Below are 14,801 nucleotides of genomic sequence, written 5' to 3'. Positions count from 1 at the left end.
GGATAGGGACATAGTTAGGTGTTTACTAATTATTCAGGGGTCTTCTTTTTAATTGTTTACTATTAGTTTCCTTCTAGTACTGCTAATTCTGTTTAATTGTTTCTGGGCTAAAAAGAATTAGAAGGAAGCTGTCTGTTTCCCACCACGGTTATGTTTCAGTAAATTAGATGTACTTTCTGATGAATACTAATTAGCCACTGAGCATTTGCGCACCCACTGTCTGTGCTGGTTGTGTGCAGAACAGCTGCCAAGTTGCCCAAGACCCTCACTATCCCATCCCCCTCTCTTGCTTTCCACTGTTGGGCTTCCTTTGCCCTAGATTAGAAGAGATTTCAGTTCAGAGAAAGTAAAAGATGATCCAGGGAAGTAATCGCTGAGTGTCTCATGGTTTTTCCTTGTTGACATAATTCAAAACTCACACATGTGTAGTCTAACGATAGCGCTAGGATTTAAAGAAAGCTTTTTAGTGCTATACTTATTTAGGACTACATTTGGGGATGATGCATTCCTTTAAGATTGAATGATTCTGCCCTTGGGCAGAGCTCCCAATTAGGGAGGATTAGGTAAGCTTTTTGTGGCGATGGGTAATACCATTCTTTTCCTCATTGTGCCTGTTTTTTGTTTGGATATTTTTTTCTCCTAAGTTAAGTGAGGCTGAAGCTGGACAATGTGATTTTTCAGCCCTAGCTTGACGTGTCTGACCCACTCCAGGAAGATGAAGGATGTACGTCATCTTTGCACTGCATTGCATGGTACACAAACTGAACATGGTCTTCCTGCTTTCCATGGCAGAAAAGGCAGCAAAGTGTTATAAACACTGGAGAATGGGAATCAAGTTTTTCAGTGGTTTCTGGAGTAAGAACTTCATTTTATGATAGATTCCTATATACACTTGAGCAAGGTGTGTTACCAATTAGGAGTTTTGCAAACAAAAGAAACTGACTCTTTCAAGTGAAAGAAAAACAAACAATGCTGTTCATTTAGCCCCAGTAGGGACAGGGACCAGAGCATCTTCAGGGCTGTATCTCAGGGGCTGGCAAGTTTTGTCTGCAGAGGGCCAGATAGTAAATCTTTTCAGCTGTGTGAACCATACAGTCTCTGTCACAGCTAATCAGCTGTGTGTTGCAGCACAAAAGCAGGCATAGACAATATGTAAATAAGTGGGCACAGCCCTGTTCCAATAAAACCTTGTTTCTAAAAACAGGTGGCAGCACACATTTGGTCTTTGGGCTGTGGCTTGCCAACCCTTGATCTAGATAGAGGAGTAACTAAGGGATAATTTCTTTAGAGAGTTTCTGTCTGAATGAATCGCTTTTAAGCCTATGCCACTCTTGAGTTATTCTGCTGAGGATTCAAATTCCCAGGAAAGTCCAGTTGTCCACCTCTGACCACAATAGGGCAGAGTGTCTTAATTGATAGACCAAGATGGCATCTGCTGTGGGGAGGAATGTTTTCTTAAAGGAAATTGGGCTGCCAGATGTAAGGAAAAGGATGTTGATTTGAGCAGGTAGAAAAAAACAAATGTCTATCACCCTTTGCTTCTCTAAAGGCCATTCTCCTTTATTTTGTCCATTGTGGATGACAAATTTCAAGTGCGTTTCACTAATAGATACAAAGTTTGTTCAAAAAAATGTTTACCTAAGAAAATGTTGTCATTTAAAGAGGACAGGGGACTTTGTTAACAAAAGTCCAGACTGAAAGTCTGCAACATGGAGGAATGGAACTAAGAATCCCTGTTAATCAAATAATGGCAAAATTAGACCTGGAGAAAGGTTATATACAATACTTCATCTGTCTGTGGGAGTATAAAGACCCAAGCAGGCTCAGTGTTCAGACAGCTCAAGAATGTGCAGTGCAACTGCTTGACCCAAGTTGAGAGCTGTCACCAGCACTTTAGTTGGATTCTCAGTAGGAAGCATCCAGTTGCTCCCTGGGTGGCCAGTGGATTGGTTGGCTGTGGATCAGGTGTTCATCCTTATACCCATCAGCTGTATTGGAGAGAGAATACCATGGAGTTTCTAGAGCTGTTCCTTCCAGAATCTTTAACTGGACCAGGTAGTATATCCTGTGACCAGCACTATGGGACATAATAGGGACACAAGTTATAACACTGAGCCTTTCCTCAAGGAGCCTGATATTTTACTCGGGCAATAAAGCTGACAGGTGACATAATAAAGGAATGATACAAGATTATATTATCAAGGAGAAAACCCAAGGACCAAGATATAGATGACAAATCTATTTATACCGTGAAAGGCCCTTCCTAACATTTTAAATTCTGGTCCCCAAACAAAGCTAATTAAAATAATAGTTCTCTGTTTTTTATTATGTACTAAGCTGTTTAAAAGTAGGAAGGCAGGAAGTAAGGCCAAGCATGGTGGCTCACTCCTGTAATCCCAGCGTTTTGGGAGGCTAAGACAGGAGGATTGCTTGAGGCCAGGAGTTCGAGACCAGTTGGGGCAACATAGTGAGACCTTGTTTCTACGAAAAATTTAAAAATTTTAACCTGGTGTGGTAGTGTACACTGACGGTCTCCAGCTATGCAGGAGACTGAGGTGGGAAGATTGCTTGAGCTGAGAGGTGGAGGCCATAGTAAGCTGTGATCATACCACTGTGTTCCAACCTGGATGACAGAGCAAAACCCCACCTCAAAAAAAAAAAAAAAGTAGGAAATGAATATTTTCAGATTTAGAGTAAGTATACCAGAATCCTCAGAGAATAAAGGTAACATTTTTATAACTTGAAAAATACCTAAATATTTTCTCAAGAAGAACTAATAAATCTATTATCTGGCTCTAAATTTAAAAATTAAACCCAATATAAAATGAAAGTGCAGGTACTGATTTAAAAACACTTATAATTTGACCATCATGGGCAGGGAAATTAACAGTGGTCCAGTTCAATAAGCAACAAAATGTATTCACATCTTGATATGGAAGAAGTTGACCAGCAAGAAGCAATGTTTGATCGAGCCTATTTTGAAATAACACTGATATGAGCTACAATTTGCTGGAAAACAAAAATCAGCCTTCAGAACCTGGAAGTAACAACATGCTTGCAAATGCAGTTTGAGTCTTGATAAATTGTGAGAAATACATTGCTTTGAGGACCAGATGGTTATTTTATAGGCAAACTGATTTTACAAGGGTCAGAGTAAAGGACACTAGCAAACATTTTGGGTTTAAAAAGATAAGGAAATTATGGAAAGAAGAAAACACTTCAGGTGTAAATAAGTAAGTGAGCTATGAGAAGCTCATGTGGGAAATGAAATGAAATACACACAACACCATAACAAACCATGAAAGAGAGGGTGTTAGGCTGAAAGTGCGGCCAAAGAGAGGTTTGTCGTGATGAAATTCAATTAAGTTCATTGAGGAAGTAAAATATAAAATATTTTATAAAACAAGTCTTGCTACCATTAGCCACCGAAGTTCAGGCTGTTGTAAACGGAGAGAAAGGAACACTTTATCTGCTAGGAAGTGATGTCTAAATGACATTCCATGATGTTTTCCTGGAGTAATTGAATGAGTTCATACAGAAGCTTAATTTCAACAACTGGCAATTCATTAAGCATGTAATTTGACCTCTGTGTTGAAAGGGAAATCAAATATTGGTTCTAAATAGGCACTTGAAGTTTTGAAAAGAATTTTCAAATAAACTGTGGTGTCCATCCACACCTCTGTGCCTCTTAGAGATGCAGAGGGGAAAAAGACAGTAAGTGGCCTGCTTTGGAAGTCACATTAGGCATTTATGGAACCCCTGTGGAGGGCCTAAGGCATGCCAGAAGAGAAGACACATTTCTGCCCTCCAGGTGTGTCTATAGGATATGTACATGAAACAACCCCACAATGGGGAAGTTGTCAGGTTTTCCTGATTGCTTTTTGTCCTTCGTGGATGACTTGAAAATGCTTTTCAGCACGTTTGTCTTAACCTTTCAACCAGCTGCTTTTGTGTCCCTAAGATGGAGATTGAGGTAAGAATTAACTTGTCAACTGATGTGTTTAGTGTTCCAGTACCTGTGCTGGCGGATCCCAGCGGCGTGTTGTTGTATGTCAGGACGAAAATGGATACACCGCAAACGACTGTGTGGAGAGAATAAAACCTGATGAGCAAAGAGCTTGTGAATCCGGCCCTTGTCCTCAGTGGGCTTATGGCAACTGGGGAGAGGTGAGAGTGAACTATCTATCTATAAACACAGAGGAATTGTGTTAACCAAACTGTATTTATCATTCAGATTTTATTTTAAGGAAGAAGAACTAGCTCTAATAGAAGCTTCTGGAGTGGCGATTAACTAGGAAACCTGTCTTCTTAAATTCTGGACTTATTTTTAAGTGTTCCTATTACCACTAAGAGTTTGGGTACATAGGTGAGCAAAATTAGAAGAGAATACAGATAAATACTGGTTTAAGTTGTTTGTTCACCTCTGATGAATAAAAAGTAGATGCTTTTAAAGTGATTGAAAATATGTGTTAAACCGGTCCATGGAAGTCTTGCCCTCTTTCTTCTTCATAGTTTTGGGGTGTTTGTGTTATGCCCTGTTCCCATGGCATAATGTCTCCCAACCTTCCAAGTTCCTAATGAAGCCAGATTGAATAGGTGTTATAATTCTCATGAAAGATGATATGTTTTTATTGCGGAAGTGAGTAGTTAGCTGTGTATTCTCAAATATGGAATTCTTTAGCTACTACCTTTTCAGAGTTGCCCGTGATGACTGATAAGGGGTAATTTAGTACTGGAAGCTGAGGAAACCATGTCCTGTTCCCAGCTCTGGCTCTTAAAAGTTTTGTGACCTCAGCAAATAATGTAGTATCTTTGCCAAATATTTATATCCTCATCTGTGAATAAGGATAATAATAGCACCAACCTCTTAGTATTTATGACCATTATATGAGGTAGTATCTATCAAATGCCTAGCACATAGCCTTTAATCAACTGATACTATAATAATAATTAATGTTAAGAATAATTATTAATAATACTGTGATTAAGTGGGGGTTTGAGCCCATATTATACATAGGGCCTAGATGCTTATTGCTTTGTGTTTAATTAACTAAGAGTATATCTCTCTATTCTTGAATCCACAGGGAGAGCACATATTTAAAGTTTGTTGAGTTGTTCTGTCTTGACTATAACATTTATCAAATAAAACATGAGAAATAACACTTGGGAGGTGCCAGTGCCACGAGGGGGAAAAAGACAAATGAAATCGATGGGCGTGTTAGTCCACACGCTTGGCTAAATGAAATCACGTGTCCACAGTTCATGGTTTCAGCCACATAACCTAGTAGTCATAGGCAGTCATAACGGGATTATTGTTGACTTTCATTGACAGTTATGTCATTCTGGAGAGCTTTGTTGAAGAGAAAGAAAAGGGAATGAGGCTTTGTGACTCATGTATTGTGGATTTCCCAAAACCTCCTCGAAAAGTTATGTCCTGTGGGGCCTGTGATTAAGCTTCTGTAATTGGATTCAAGCCAGGAGAGTACACGAACTTGCTGGGATGCTTTGCTGTCAGCACAGACCAGATCATTCCAAATTCTGTGGGAGATCTGGCCTTGACACAGCAGGGAAACCAAATGTCAGTGTTGCTGGATTTGAGCGTGGCAACACTGTCCAAGAAACACAACGTGTTCCTGCCTCAGAAGTTTAGATCTAGCCAGGAGTCAGAACCTTATCCAGTGTTCCCACCACACTGTTTATTCATCCAAGGGGAAAGTCATAGTTGTCCTCAGATTCAGAGATACAGTAAAATAGGTTAGCGTCATAAAGGGCTATGGAGACTGGAGTCAGAGAAGAGTCAAGGATTGGTGACAGCTTCTTGGAAGTTACCAGAAAATAGAACCGGTTAAGTCACTATCTCCTTTGTTTGGTATTGGGTAGTTTTTGTTTGTTTATTTTTGTTTTGGTTTGGTTTGGTATTTCTCAAAGAATCTTTGTTGGGAGGCCGAGGTGGGAGGAATCACGAGGTCAGGAGACCGAGACCATCCTGGCTGACACGGTGAAACCTTGTCTCTACTAAAAATACAAAAACTTAGCCGAGTGCGATGGCAGACGCCTGTAGTCCCAGCTACTTGGGAGGCTGAGACAGGAGAATCGCTTGAACCTGGGAGACGGAGGTTGCAGTGAGCCGAGATCATGCCACTGCGCTCCAGCCTGGGTAACAGCAAGACTACGTCTCAAAAAAAAAAAAAAAAGAATCTTTGTTACTTGCTAACAGATTGGCCTTGATCGAGTTAATTAACCTCCCTTCACCTTACTTGCTTCATATATAAGATGGGACAAATAATTATACTCCTCTTGATTGGATAATATATGCAAAAGCCCTCAGTGCAAGTGAAGAGAAAGCACTTAATAACTAATACCTGCCATTAGGGGAGGAGAGCCTTGGTCTGTTTAACATATCTCTATTGTAATTCACCTTGGTTCCATCTGTCAGAGGCTTACGTTGCCCAATGCCATAATTGAGTTTGGCTATGAAATTAGAGAGAAAGAAACTTTGTCATTGGCCTTTCAGACAAAATAACTGCAGCCTTCCTTTTCCTTCTTCCAGTGCACTAAGCTATGTGGTGGAGGCATAAGAACAAGACTGGTGGTCTGTCAGCGGTCCAACGGTGAACGGTTTCCAGATCTGAGCTGTGAAATTCTTGATAAACCTCCCGATCGTGAGCAGTGTAACACACATGCTTGTCCACACGACGCTGCATGGAGTACTGGCCCTTGGAGCTCGGTACGGCCCTAACTATTCATGTTTGTTAACCAAACTATCTAATTTCAAGGTATTCTGGGACACTCCTCTGCGGCAGATAATTGTCACACTTACAAGGGCATCCCGGAAACTCTGCTATAAATAGTCTATTATTTTCTCCATATTGGCGCATAATAGAATTAACTTTTTATGATACTGCCAAAGTGACTTTACAGAATATGTGTACCTCATATAGGACCTGGTGCCAAGAAGTAGCTGCCTTTTCTTAGCCTAAATACACACACACACACACACACACACACACACAGTGATTTTAACAGACAACTCAATAGCACACGTTCTTTCCTTTTCTAAGCTATAGTAGTTTTGACTTTTTGGGAAAGATACCTGCTTATTGAGGCCGAAGCAATTTTTCTTCAGTGACTGTAATTTGCCTGTGTGACTCAGGTACAGCTCTGAACATAATTTTTACAAAGGCTGTGCCCACAAAATAGACTAAAATCGTTTTGAAAATGCAAAAGACCAAAAATGGAACAAGTGACCTGGTGCCTTTCAGGGTGTCAGAAATGTTCTCTCTCTTGCAGAGAGACAGGAAGCCCATTTGGGACCATTTTTTGCTTTGGTCCTAGTCTTCCTTTGCTATCTGCTTAGCCAGCAGCTGACATGGTGAAACAGGTTTGCCACTGTAAATATGATGCAAACTTCAGGGGCAGCTCTTGGCAAACAGAAGGATCAGCTGTGTCAAAACTATACTTTGGCTGAGTTGTGCCCATAAGCTGTGGAGCTAGCTGTTAGGGCTGCTTCATGTAAATAGAGTAAAAATGGTCCTGTAAATACATTAATTGCACTGAAGCTGAATTAAGTATTATATTAAGTCATATCCAGAATGTTTTTTACCCAATATGGTTCTGAGAAGTCTTAACTATCCCTGAAACCAGCTAAAGAGTAGATTAAGTGAAGTGACATGGTTAATACCTGTTGACATTTCTAAGAGTCAAGGGTTCCAATGGCTGGGGTCATGTCTGCAGGTATAACACTAACTATATAATCAACATACTTCCTATTAAGTAGAAATCTAGAAGAATTTGGAGCATTATCTCCACTGGTACTATTTAGCTGGACTGTAAGTATTTTCTTCCAGAACTTAAGAAATGCCACTCTGAGTCAGAGAGCTCTGATCTGTTGTTACTCTAGTCAGTTCACTAGGAGCATTTTCCCTACAATAATGGCACCTTCCCCAGATGAACATTTCTGAAGATCAGAAATAACCTTAGAATGTCAGGAACATCTTCTGACATTCCCAACTTCCCTCATCTCCTATTATATATTATTTTTCGTGAAATTCCCTCTTGAGCTCATTATATTTTCACCAGTTCACTTGACCAACAGCAATACCAGTGCCAGAGTTATGTTTTAGAAAGTCTACTAGCTCTCCAAAAAGTAGTAGTTCATTAATTTTGACCAAAAAAAAAATCTCTTAACCTTTAGGAAGAAACACACAAGCCTATTTATTGTATGTTCTTGTGGTTTGATGAAAAAAAGAAATCTGCATTTCCCTTCCCAGACTCAATTCCATTGATCATCTCAGTTCCATTGATTATTCTATATTTACCTCTCCAGGAAGAATTATTTGGGAAAATGGGGAAAAACATAACTCTTAGAGAACTGTAAATTAATTTCCATGGTATTTTCTTCCTTAAACACTTTCTAAATACGCTAATTTTTTTTTACACAGGATCACTACCCTCTCCTGCAGACATTTTAAGAGCATAAATATTTAAATTTTAAAACAAGAACTGCTAATTATTGTAACTGAAAACATAGGTTTATTTCATGTAGTTGTTCTCCTTGGGCCTGCACACAGTTTTCTGAAACAGAGGAAGAAAGAGAGAGAAAGAAATTATAATACTCTAGTATGCACAGAAGCAAGTGCATGCATTTTTAAATTCATTTTGCCACCTATATGATTTCAATGGTTTCTTTATAAAGTTATCATTATTCAAATATGTGTTTAAAAGCCTCTATAGTCTAAGAGCAAGGCCACTTCTGCAAGGCTTTTAATTGTGATTTTAAAAAATTAAATCAAAAGCATTTTCTTTAAATAGATATCTTTGTAATATATTACTTTTCTTAAATATACGAGTGAGAGGGCAGTCTTTCAGATTCTTACTGTAGAATTTTGATTTTGGTTGTAAGTTTATTTCTGTGGATGCTTTGGTGTAATATCTTAGTAATTCCAAATGTAAGCATACCTCAGTAATTGTGTTAATAGCCATAAGCCACTTCCATGGTGCTTCATCATTGTAACTGACGGTGAAACTAACAACAACAAAAAGTATGTTGGAGGTGCTAACATGTTGCTTTCAACAGCAAGCAACTTAGATTTATCAGAGACCAAGGGTAGCAATTAGTCCTTCTGCCTGGTTGCTTTCTCTCTCCAAGTACTCCCATGCAGTAGACGATGTCAATAAGCAACTACTGCTGTGTGAATTAGCCTTCTCCAAGGTCAAAATGGAGATAGCCTACTTCAACGCTTGTTACTAAAGAGCAGTATTTAGAAAAGAAACCCCAAATCACTATTAATATAGCTTCCAGCATCCCTAAAATGAAGCTTCTGTGAACCTAGGGTTTAAGTCCCCATCTTAGATCAGCCATTGGTTCTGGCTCAAGTCATTGCGGATTTAAGAATCATGATGGTGAGAAACATCCTCCAGAAATTCAACCTTTTCTATCCTCTTTAAAATGGGCCTTTGGACTCTTTTTTTTTTTTTTTTTTTTTTTTTTTTTTTTGGTAATGTTTGTTTTTGAAATAAGGTTCTTTTTTTTGAGACGGAGTCTTGCTCTGTTGCCCAGGCTGGAGTCCAGTGGTGTGATCTCGGGTCACTGCAACCTCCTCCTCCCAGGTTCAAGCGATTCTCATGCCTCAGCCTCCCAAGTAACCAGGATTATAGGTGCCTACCACCACACCTGGCTAATTTTTGTATTTTTAGTAGAGACGGGGTTTCGCCATGTTGGCCAAGCTGGTTTCAAAGTCCTGACTTCAGGTGGTCTGTCGCCTTGGCCTCACAAAGTTCTAAGATTACAGACACGAGCCACCATGCACAGCCTGAAATAAGGTTCTTAAACTCACATACCTTTCAGTCGACTCCTGCAGTCAGTCCCAGGACATTAAGGGGACAATGCATATGTCCTATGACTAGAGGAGTAAATTGTAAAGAGAGCTCTATACCATTAAACCACAGCAGAAAGTAGGCTAAAAATCCAGAGCATTCTAGAGAAAGCTAACTCATATAGATAATCACAGATTAAAAGTCCGCTAGGTGATACCATATATCCAAGATGGGTCTTCAGCATTCCTTTGTGCATTGTCCTGTCAACCTGCTTGCTGATCACCTTGGAAACTGTGCTTTTCCTTAGGAGAAATTGCTTGTTTGGGGTTTTCATGACAAACCTAAAAATGTTCTCTGAGCCTTGCTTTAGGTGCATTGGAATAATGCTTGTCGACCCAAATAATGAGAATTTATGAGCTCACGAAGGAATTGTGCTTTTGTTTCTGCCTGGCTAACTTATGAATTTGTGTCTACCTCATTTTCGTATTAAAGTTTGCAGCTTCTGTAGGTAGGAAGAGAAAATGTTTGATGTCAGTATTTTATAACCTCACTGTTTCTCTCCCTAGAAGAAATAAAGATTGTAAATATCACTACCATATTTTCTAAACACAGTTTTAAGCAGCCACACCTAGAATTTTCTGAATATTTTGAGCAGTACAGATTTCTATGTGTTATATAATAAAGCATATTTATTTTTTCATGTTATTTAATTTTATATACAATGTTTAAAAAATCAGTGTTTATCAGCAGACTGTAAAGGCAAGTAGGCTCTGTGGGTTAGAAATGAATGTATATGTTTCTTTTGGTTTTAAAAAGATACATTTTAATTTTGTAAATTCCCTCCAACCTGTACAACCCCTCCCTCAAATCTGAGTAGCCAAGTATCTAGCTTTGTGTAATTAGACAGATTCAAGTATGTATTTTAAAGGGATACTTTAAAAACGTATTTCTGAGTTGGAAATGATGCTTAGATTTATAAACAAAAATATATGAGGCTTAACATTTTGTTGGGTATTTTTTCTTTTCTAATACTGTTGTCCTGAGTTATTGAGTCTCAACTATGAAATATGCATGCTCCATTTATTGAATTTGTAGATAATGACAAAATATAGCCAGAAGACAAAAAAAGGTGATTGGAAGAAATGGTTCTGAACACATAAGAGACAGCTAGGTACAGGAAAAAGCAAACCTAATGTGCATAAATTTGATTACACTTTATTCTGTGTGTTCAGATAACTGTAAAAAGCTTACAGCATTTGTCAATTTTGTTATTTGTTCACTGCAATACATTTCAGAAAGCATTCCTTATTAAAGGAAAATAAAATATGACAGCAATTACCTTGGAAGTTTCAAGAGAGCCTACCCTTTTCAAAAAAATCTAAATCATAGAAATGACCTGGAGGCCTATTGAACCTCATCCCCCTCCTGAGCCTCCTTTTTGCAGTATAGGTTATTATGGTATTCATGGGTGAAAGGACCAAGGTAAGGAGGGTCCCTATATGAGTTAGACTTTATTTTTAATAAGGTGAGAAATAAGGTAACTTCTCCAAAGGAAACGAAGATAACAATAGCTAACGTTTGCTGTAACAAGCCAAATTAAGCAAATACACATCACATTAACCTGGTTTTAATCTATGAGGGAGGTGCTGTTAGAAACCCATTTGACTAGCAGATAATCTACTTCCGTGATAGGATCTCGTTGATAGGGTACTGACTATTAATCTTGTTTTGGCAGAAAGAAACAACCTGTGTTCAGAATGAACTTTTAGGCTCCTGTTTATATTCTATAAAGGATATGCCTAAAACTCAAACTTCATTTAGCCTCAACATTATTTAACTAATTGTGACATTGTCCATTTTATTCCGGCAAAAGAAAATCCAAATTCATTCCTGTTATTGGTAAATTCCCATAACCAGGAATTACAAAAGCTTCAAACAACTGTTGTTTAGGGAATGGCAAAATATTCCTTTCTTTCATTTTACGGATACATTTTTAGCCAGATTAGGAGGATGACATCAAGATTTTGACTATAAGGAATATCACATTAAATGCATATGAATTTTTTATAAAATATGATATTTTTATTACAATGAAGACATGTTTAAACATATTGCTAGCATCTTTAAAAAACAAGAGCCACATTATTTGGCTGTATCAGTATGGAGTATAAAAAATAAGATCGTTTTTTGTGGAACAAAGTGTTACGACATATGAATTTACAAAGTTTACCTTAGTTCTGTGTAGCACTCATCTCTAATGTGTTCAGAACAATCAAAATACTTGCCTGCATCTATTTCACTGGAGACAAAACTTAGGCTTTTAATAATCTTTTTCCAGTATTTACAGAGATTATATGCCTATGAAAGACTGATCCTGCCTTCTGATGCTATTTCGTGGTAGCTTGACAGATTCTATTTTCATGGATTTAAAAAGTCCATGTGTCGGGGGAGCAGGATTAGGAGGGTTATTGGACTCTGAGGAGGAGTCCAGGTCCTCTCCCTCACTCCTGTTGTGGAGTTGCCCTTCTGGAATGGAAAGAAATAGAAACTTTGGAATGTGGAGTGGGAGGTAGAGGTTCAGTCCAAGCATAATTGGCTAGGAGGGAATCCTGGCGATTAGTGATGGCAGTTGAGGAAGATTTATTTTAATACCAGGGGTTGGTGGTTGGGGGAGGATAAAAAAAAAACTCTGGTCATTTCTTTAAAAAATAAAATAAAACAGTCATTCAATTTTCAACAAATACTTTCTAAGTGGCTACTGTAGGCCAGGGACTGTTCTAGGTGCCAAGGATACAGCAGTGAACAAGTTAGAGCTCTTCGTTCTAAGGGAGCAAGAGAAATTTTAGTATTAAGTGAATACTAAACACATGTAATTAAAGAACTGATACTTTGGTTTTCCTGGCAGCTTCACCATCACCATTAAAATAAAACTACAACTTGTTATTAGGGTAGGTACCTTCATGGATACTGATGACATTTATTCAGTAAGTATAAATTAGCAATTTTATCTTTGCTTTTAAATGTGCAACTGGCCAGTCATTTTAAGTGACAGATGCTGCCTGGCTGATGGCATGGAACTTTTAAAAACCTCCTATCAGAGAATATGCTTCCAATCACCATTCTATTAGAACCCAAATGTGAGTTCAGTGGTCTAAGAGCCAGGATAAGTGGAGAACCTAACCTTCAGCCTTTTCCCTACTGGGTTCTTGGCCTCCACACAAGGTGGAGAGTTGTGGTCTGAGGGTACTTTTTCCCTTTGTTATTTAATGGGTACCAATTAAAAGATGTGGAATGTGTGGATCTCCACACCATCTTCTTTGCTTGTTGCTGTTGTTTTCTCTAAAGTGGGATCATTGTTATGAATCGTTTTAATGACCATAACCTCTCTTTCCTGAAATTTATAAAATAGAAAACTGGCAGCCAAGGAAAGCATGTCCAGGGGTGGTATGGAAGATGACTCATGTAGGCTGAACCCAGAAATCCATCACTCTTAGCAAGATCTGCATCCCCTTTCTCCTATGAGAAAGAGCTTATGCCTTGGCCAAAAGAATCTAGTAGCTTTCTGCAGCGATGTAAATGTTCTCTATTTTTGCCTTCCTTTAATGGAAGCCACTAGCCACATGTGGTTAAATACTGAGCACTTGAAACATGGTTAAGTGACAAGGAAACTGTATTTTTAATGTAATTTTAATTACTCTAAATAGCTACCTGTTGCTGGTGGCTACCATATTGGACAGGGCAACCTCAGGCAACAGGACATCTCTAACAATTAATAATAAACTAGCAAAGAGATAAATAAATTTATAAAAATAAATTGGGGAGAAAAACCCTATTCCACATGTAAGGGGTCCCCCCATAAGATGCCCATGTATCCAGTGATTAGCATTCTCTTGCCTTTCTTGTGTTTCATGCCTTTGTTTTGGAAAACTTCAGTGGGTGTTCCCTGACAGCTGGGCATTCGAAAATGCAGAGGACAGTGAAAAGACGGCCTATCAGAACCAGGGGTCTTGAGAGTAGTAACTCCAGGGCTTCATTGTAAAAGCAGCTGTTAAAACAAACTCTCCTCTTGTGCATCTCAGAGTTCAAGTTCATCGTGGTCATAAGTTCAGTTAAGGAGAAAGCATGTTTATGTGTTCAGTGGGTTGAAAGGGCAAGGCTTGATTGATGCTTTTTAGGAGAAGGCAAAAGTGGAAAACACCAGGTAGCCACCTTGTAGAAGCTTGAATTCCAAGAGATCATTCCCTCTTTGAAGGAAAAGTTTCAGGAAGGCAGCTTTTCATATTCATTGAACCCAGTAGGTGAAGGTTGAGCAGATTAGCTTTGCAGGGCTCTGTTTCAAAGACATATCAGAAGAAACCAAGTTGAGGCAATGTTTCTCCTCCATGACTGTAAATGTAGTCAATTAGTTTTGCAAAACTTAATGTCCACAGTGTTAAAAAAAAAAAAAAAAAAAAAAAACTCTTATTCATTCACATTTTTACTCTACACTGAGGGCCCCAAGAAATTTAAATTTATGCAACAACATTGACTGCAAATTGACTGATAATTATCAGTTCTCTTTCTCAGTGGCCAGATAGAATGTTTTCCCCACCTTTAGGGCAACATCCTGAATTAAACTATAATCTGACAGATGGTCTGTTTTCAGAAGCACTGATTAATCTGTTATGTTCATTCTCAGGTTGTCTATGCACTAAAATGAGAAATAGTTCAGATGATTCTCCCTAAGCCATTTTCTTCTGAAATATCTCAGAAAGTGAATGAATTGATATCTTCAGTTATCCACAAAAGAGCAGATTTTTTTCCCACTTAATTTTTTACACAATGTATTTCCTCCCATAATTATAGGGAGGACTTTATTATTATTATTATTATTATTATTATTATTATTATTATAACAGCCACTTACATTTTGGAACATTTACTTTGAGCTTGGAATTATGCGAAACAATTGACCCACATTTGTCTAACTTAATCCTCTCTACTTG

At 38.4% G+C, this 14,801-nt stretch overlaps 1 protein-coding gene and 1 long non-coding RNA gene across 3 annotated transcripts in view; one reads left to right on the top strand and one right to left on the bottom strand.

The window, feature by feature from the left end:
- The window catches only part of ADAMTS9 (ADAM metallopeptidase with thrombospondin type 1 motif 9), a 178,310-nt gene that overhangs the window by 91,713 nt on the left and 71,796 nt on the right, over positions 1-14,801 (top strand). For both annotated transcript variants that reach the window (XM_015130468.3, XM_077994228.1), the window contains exons 27-28: positions 4,006-4,167; positions 6,551-6,727. In XM_015130468.3, coding sequence (XP_014985954.2) covers positions 4,006-4,167; positions 6,551-6,727 — 339 coding nt within the window. The remainder of the gene's footprint in view (positions 1-4,005; positions 4,168-6,550; positions 6,728-14,801) is intronic.
- Positions 10,883-14,801, bottom strand: part of LOC106996879 (uncharacterized) — a 29,040-nt gene continuing 25,121 nt past the window's right edge. Inside the window, exon 5 of the long non-coding RNA XR_001442971.3 lies at positions 10,883-14,146. This is a non-coding gene — a long non-coding RNA (uncharacterized LOC106996879). The remainder of the gene's footprint in view (positions 14,147-14,801) is intronic.

This window comes from Macaca mulatta, chromosome 2 (assembly GCF_049350105.2).
Source record: "Macaca mulatta isolate MMU2019108-1 chromosome 2, T2T-MMU8v2.0, whole genome shotgun sequence".
Lineage (NCBI taxonomy): Eukaryota > Metazoa > Chordata > Mammalia > Primates > Cercopithecidae > Macaca > Macaca mulatta.
Note: the sequence above shows the minus strand (reverse complement) of the source record. Positions and strands in the feature narration are given on the sequence as shown.